The following is a 5,873-nucleotide window of genomic DNA, read 5'->3' as shown; positions in this document are numbered from 1 at the left end:
TTCAAACCATGACATTCCACCCTTTGGCTCCTAAAAAATCACATCCTTGCAACATGGAAAACATATTCACCCCATCATATCATAGCAAAAGTCTTAACTCCAAGTCCAAAATCCAAAAAATTCCTCTTCATCTGTGAAATCTAGAATACAAGTTACCTGCTTCCAAAGGTACAATGACAGAACAGACACAAGCTAAACATTTCCATTACAAATGGGAGAAATTGCAGGGAAAGAAGTGATAACAGGCATCAAGCAAGTCAGCAGAACCCATTACATTAGCCCTCAAGGCTTTGAAAGTAATCCTCCGTTCTCTGAGACAATTTACACAATGGCCCTGCCCTCCAGACTCTAGGTATAGGCCACAGTCTCTGGATTTTGAGTGGAGGCCCCTCGGCCCTGGGCTTCAGCTCCGCCTTCCAGGTCCACTGGGACAGCAACTCTGCTCCCTTGGCTTTAGGCGCACCATTCTCCTAGTCCATTGGAGTGACAGCTCCACCCTTAGAAACACCAGAGGCCATGGCTCCACCCTTTGAAACCCCTGAGGTCATGGCCATACCTTTTGAGATTGAAGTATCTCTGCTTCTCATGTCCCTTCTCTCTTCAGCTTCTGCTTCCTATGGCCTCTCGGCCCTCGGGCCTCATGCCCGCATCTGCCCAGCTGGGGCAAGTGTTCCAAAGCTCAGTAGCTCCACTGGTAAGTGCCCGGAGGTACCCCGCTCTGCCAGGAAGCCTCGTGCACACAGGCACTCGGCTCCCTCGCTTCGTGGGTCGGCAAGCCTAGATCCACCGATAAGTGCCCAGAGGCACCCCACTCCTCCAGGAAGCCTCCTGCGCACAGGCACTCAGCTCTCTCGTCCATGGGTCGGCTCCAGCTCCGTCTTTCACCGGTCTCCTGGTTCTGCTGCTGTTGGTTCTCTGCCGCTGCTGCTTCTCTGTTGCTGTAGGTTCTCTGCTGCTGCTGCTGGTCCTCTGTCACTGCCGCACGTCTATCCATTCACAGTTTTAAAACCGCTTCCACATTTTAGCTATCTGTTAGAGCAGCACCCCACTCTCTCGGTACCAAATTCTGTCTTAGTCATCTAGCGCTGCTCTAACAGAAATACCACAAGTGTATGGTTTTAACGAAGAGAAGTTTATTTCCTTACAGTAAAGTAGGCTAAAAGTCCAAATTCAGGGTGTCACCTCCAGGGGAAGGCTTTCTCTCTCTGTTGGCCTTCTCATCAGTGTTCCCCCAGACTAGGAGCTTGTCAGCGCAGGGAGCCCTGTCCAAAGGATGCGCTTTGCTCCTGGCACTGCTTTCTTGATGGTATGAGGTCCCCCAGAGCTCTTTATATATTAAGGTTATTGATTCTTTGTCTGATACACATGATGTGTATGTACTCTCAGCCATTCACCTTTCAGCTTTTTCTTTTTTTTGTAATGTTATTACTTATTTCCTAGAAGTTTTAAATTTTTATATAGTCAATTTGGCGAGTCTTTTTTCTTCATATCTTCTGGGTTTTCGGCTCTGCTTTCCCTTTACCGGTTTTATAAAAAAAATCTCCTATAGTTTCTTCTTACCCTTTTTTAGTTTTCTGTTTTAGGTTCAGCTCTTTAATCCATTGGAAAGCTCACTGGGGTGACGGAGTGAGGAATGCCATGGGTCTAAGTGTTTTTTCTTTCTCTTTTAGTCTGCCCACTCGCTCCTCCCTCGCCCGCTGCAATTTGAAGTCTCAGGGAGGGTGGGGGCAACTCTCAGCTCACCGTCCAGGGGCCCAGGGAAGTGGGGGAGAAGCAGTTCACATGCGGGGAGTAATCCCGGCAGATCAATAAAGACTGGAGAGCCCAGGGACTCACTAGGTGGTACCGGAAAGAATGGGAGAAAAATGTAGAACAAAATTCAAATTCCTAAAAAAAGGCCAGACTTTCTGGGCCAGTAGAGACTAGATGAACCCTCGAGACTATTGTCCTGAGATACTCTTTAAACTTGGAACTGAAGCTACTCCCAAAGGTCACCTTTCAGCCAAATGACAGATGGGCCCATAAAATAAATACTATCACCCATGAGTACTGTGCTCCTCAAAATAATCATCTAGATGAAACCAAATGGTAAACATTTACCCTAGACCAAAGATGAGAAGGCAAAGGGGGACAGGGAGGCTAAATTAATGGAAACAGAACAACCAAAATGGAAATAACAAGAATGCTGATATATTGTGAAGAATGTAACCAATGTCACTGAACGATATCTATAGAAATTGTTAAATGAGAACCTAATTTCCTGTGTAAACTTTCACCAAAAACACAATAAAATATTTAAAAAAAAGAAAGGACTGGAGAAACCTCCCACCTGGAGGAAGGGTGGGGATGAGGGTGAGCCCTGAATCAGAAAGGAACCTGGAGGCCCCAGCATCCTCATCCTGCCCGTCCGTTGGGGGACACAGCCTGGCAGCCCCTTTGTGGAGAGTGGGGAGTGCATTAGGAGAAGGGCATTGCTTAACCTAAAGGAATCACGTGCTAATGGTGGACTTTTGGGCACCAGCCACCATTTAGCAGTGAGGAAAAGAGTCTTTGTGGGTTAGTCTCCCTCTTGCCCTATTCCTGGATATCATTTACCCTGTGTACAAACTGAATATGAGCAAGGAGTCTGGGCCATTCTGCCTGGGTTCAAATCCCAGCTCTGCCACTTACCAACTGTGTGGCCTGGGCTGGTTCCTTAACCTCCCTGTGCCTCAGTTTCCTCAATGGTAAAACAGGGGTAATAATAGGACCTGCCTCATCAGATCATAATGACAGCAGCAGCAAACCCTCGGATTACATGTGTGATGGGCCAGGCGCTGTTCTAAGAGTTGTACAGGGATTCTTTAATTAAATTTGACTCATTCTAATTCACTTTGATTAATCTGCGTGAAGCACTCAGCACAGTGCCTGGCCGGCCTAAGTGCCACCCACGTGGTTGTGATTGTCATCACTACATCCTCTCTGCCTTGTACCATCTGTGAAGAAGCCCCTCTGGCCCTTCCCACCTGCCCCCACCTTCAGCCCTGTGAGGCCTGCCCTACAGGTGTGTGAACAGGGGCCCCAGAAAGGGAAAGTCACTCGCCCTGAGACTCCAGCTCAGAGAGTGGCAGGAGAGGCAGGGAGCTGGAGACCTTGGTGAGACCTTTATGTTCTCCAAGTTCATGTCCTCACTACCTGGCCAGATGCTGGGTGAGGAATCTGGGAGTGCAGGGAGAGTGCTGGGTGCAGTCTGCTGTTACTATTGCTGTCACTGCTCACGGCCACCTCTTCTTCTCCTGTTCCCTGGAACTGAAGGATGGAACCGAACGAAGGCTTCCCTCAGGGGCTTGATGGGGACGGGATGGGTGTACACTGCCTTCACACGGGCAGATTATCCAATAAGCAAGGTAAGCATGGGTTTACTTGTGCTTACTTATTAATCTGTAGTGAACAATTTCACATTTTTTCACCACATCAAAGTCTCCGCTTCTAGGTATGGCTGGCATCTGTCTCTCTCCAAACCCCACAGCACTTTTCTACAAAATCAAAGCCTCTTTTCACATTTACAATCCCTGACGGGGCGAATGACTCAGTAAGCGAGGTAAGTACGGACTTTCTTGTGCTTATTTACTAATCTGTAGTGAACAGTTTCACATAGGTTTCATTTTGATGTGGCGTGGTCAAACTGTTCACTACAGGTTAGTAAGTAAGCACAAGAAAACCTGTGCTTACCTTGCTTATTGAATAAGCCACCTCTGCCTTCACGCCCCTTCGGGATGTGCACGCTGACCCACGGGGGCTTGGAGCTCAGGACAGGCAGGCAGTGGTGAGGGGCTGACGAAATGTCACTTGCTGCTGCTAACTCTTAAGCGTTTAATTAAATGGCCTCTTAATCAAGAGGTAATCAGACCGGCAGGGAAGCACCTGGAGAGAGAGGGTGTGTATGTTGGGGGGCTGGCTGGAGACCCTAGGATGGGTACAGGATTGCTGAGGAGGAGAAGGAGGGGCAGGGAGAAAGTGGACAGGGTAGGGTGAGGGTGCAGAGCCAGTCCCTGGAGAGAGCAGATGAGGGCACCACCTTCCACCTCTCCTCCACTAAGCCAGGAAACATTTACTGAGCACTTATTAAGTGCTGGGTCCCACCCCATCAGCAACATAGGACAGACATGCTACTCTCATGGAGCGTCTACCCTGGAGGGAAGACAGACGCGGAAACAGGTGGCTGGAACGGAGTGATAAACACCGATGGGGGAACACCTGGGTTGGCAGAGGGTTGGCGGTCTTCCTGAGGAGGTGAGACCTGGAAGATGAACAGGAGATAGGCAGGTGGGAAGGAAGTGTCCCAGGCAGAGGGAACTGCCGTGCAAAAGTTCAAAGCCAGGTTCAGGGACGTGCAAGTACCACACCTGATCTGGCTGGAGCCTAGAGTGTGAGGGAGGATAAGAGGCCATCACCTGCAACGCAGAAGATCCTTCAGACTCCTCCTGACTCCTGCCATCTTTCCACCAGCATTCGGCTAGAGACCCCCACGTCTGGAAAGCCTCGCCCAGCTTAAAAGAGATTAGAGAAAGCCAAACACCACCAACTGTCAGTCCTCAGTTTTCTGCCAAACACAGGCCTGCAGGAAGAAAGAAGTAGCTCAGGATCAAACGCGCATCTGGTGGTAGTTGTCCCTTTCTGTCACCAACCACAGACGTGTAGCCCTCCTTTGCCTCTTTTCTCTTCAGGGGGGTCACTTTCTGAGCTCCCCAACTTCTCCTGCCATTCTCTCCCCTGCTCCAGGGCTCAAGAGGATCCATGCTCTGACCACCCAGGCTGCCTATGAGCTGCACGTGGACCTGGAGGACTTTGACAACGGCACAGCCTATGCCCGCTATGGGAGCTTTGGCGTGGGCTTGTTCTCTGTGGACCCCGAGGAAGATGGGTACCCACTCACTGTGGCCGACTACTCAGGTACTGCAGGTAAGGCTCGAGGCTGTAGCATGTAATGGGCAAGGGGTACGGGTAGACCACCAATCTCCCCACCTGGGAGGACAAAGGAAGTCCCACTGGACGAAGTGTCTCCGCCCTCTAGGGTCGGGATTAAAGCCTCTCACTCAGACAGGCTGGTCCACACCTCAGTGACATGAAGCCAGGCAGCAGAGCCAGGATTGTTCACCCATTTTGCAGATGAGGAAACTGAGCCCAGAGTCAGGAATCAGGAGATCTGGGGTTTGGGCTTTGCTGGGCCTCTAAAGTGCAGTGGCCCAACTTCTTTGGACTGAGGTTTTTCCTCTCTCAACCTGTGGCAGGAAAGCAAGGAAAGGAAGTGTGTAAAAGAGCTAGGAGAAATAGAGATTGCCTAGACCCAAGGGGCTCCATGAGGACACTGTGTGTGCATGTGAGCCTGCATGGACACACTTGGGTGTGGAAGGCAGGTGTGGGTGTACACGTGTGCACCAGTGTGCATGTCAGTGGGGGCATGTGTGTACCTGTGTGTGTACACACATGGACAGTGTGCCTGTGCTTGGGCATATAACTATGTGGGAGTGCACACACGTGTCTATGCTTGCATGTGCATACATGTGCCCCATGTGAGCACACCTATGTGTGCGTGGCTGCATAGGTGACTCCCTCTTGAAGCACAGCGGCATGAGGTTCACCACCAAGGACCGCGACAGTGACCACTCGGAGAACAACTGCGCTGCCTTCTACCGTGGCGCCTGGTGGTACCGCAACTGCCACACGTCCAACCTCAACGGGCAGTACCTGCGAGGCGCCCACGCCTCCTACGCTGATGGCGTCGAGTGGTCCTCCTGGACCGGCTGGCAGTACTCTCTCAAGTTCTCTGAGATGAAGATCCGGCCGGTCCGGGAGGACAGCTAGACCGGCCCCCTCCGGCCCCCTCCGGCCCC

At 51.0% G+C, this 5,873-nt stretch overlaps 1 protein-coding gene across 1 annotated transcript in view; it reads left to right on the top strand.

The window, feature by feature from the left end:
• FIBCD1 (fibrinogen C domain containing 1) overlaps window positions 1-5,849 on the top strand; it is a 38,566-nt gene extending 32,717 nt beyond the window's left edge. Inside the window, exons 6-7 of the mRNA XM_004375764.1 lie at window positions 4,762-4,941; window positions 5,585-5,849. Of these exons, the coding sequence (XP_004375821.1) occupies window positions 4,762-4,941; window positions 5,585-5,844 (440 nt within the window). The 3' untranslated portion in view covers window positions 5,845-5,849. The remainder of the gene's footprint in view (window positions 1-4,761; window positions 4,942-5,584) is intronic.
• The last annotated feature ends 24 nt before the right edge of the window (window positions 5,850-5,873 follow it).

This window comes from Trichechus manatus, unplaced genomic scaffold (assembly GCF_000243295.1).
Source record: "Trichechus manatus latirostris isolate Lorelei unplaced genomic scaffold, TriManLat1.0 scaffold00038, whole genome shotgun sequence".
In the NCBI taxonomy this organism is placed as follows: Eukaryota; Metazoa; Chordata; class Mammalia; order Sirenia; family Trichechidae; genus Trichechus; species Trichechus manatus.
The sequence above is the reverse complement of the archived record's forward strand: the minus strand, read 5'-3'. Positions and strand labels throughout refer to the sequence as shown.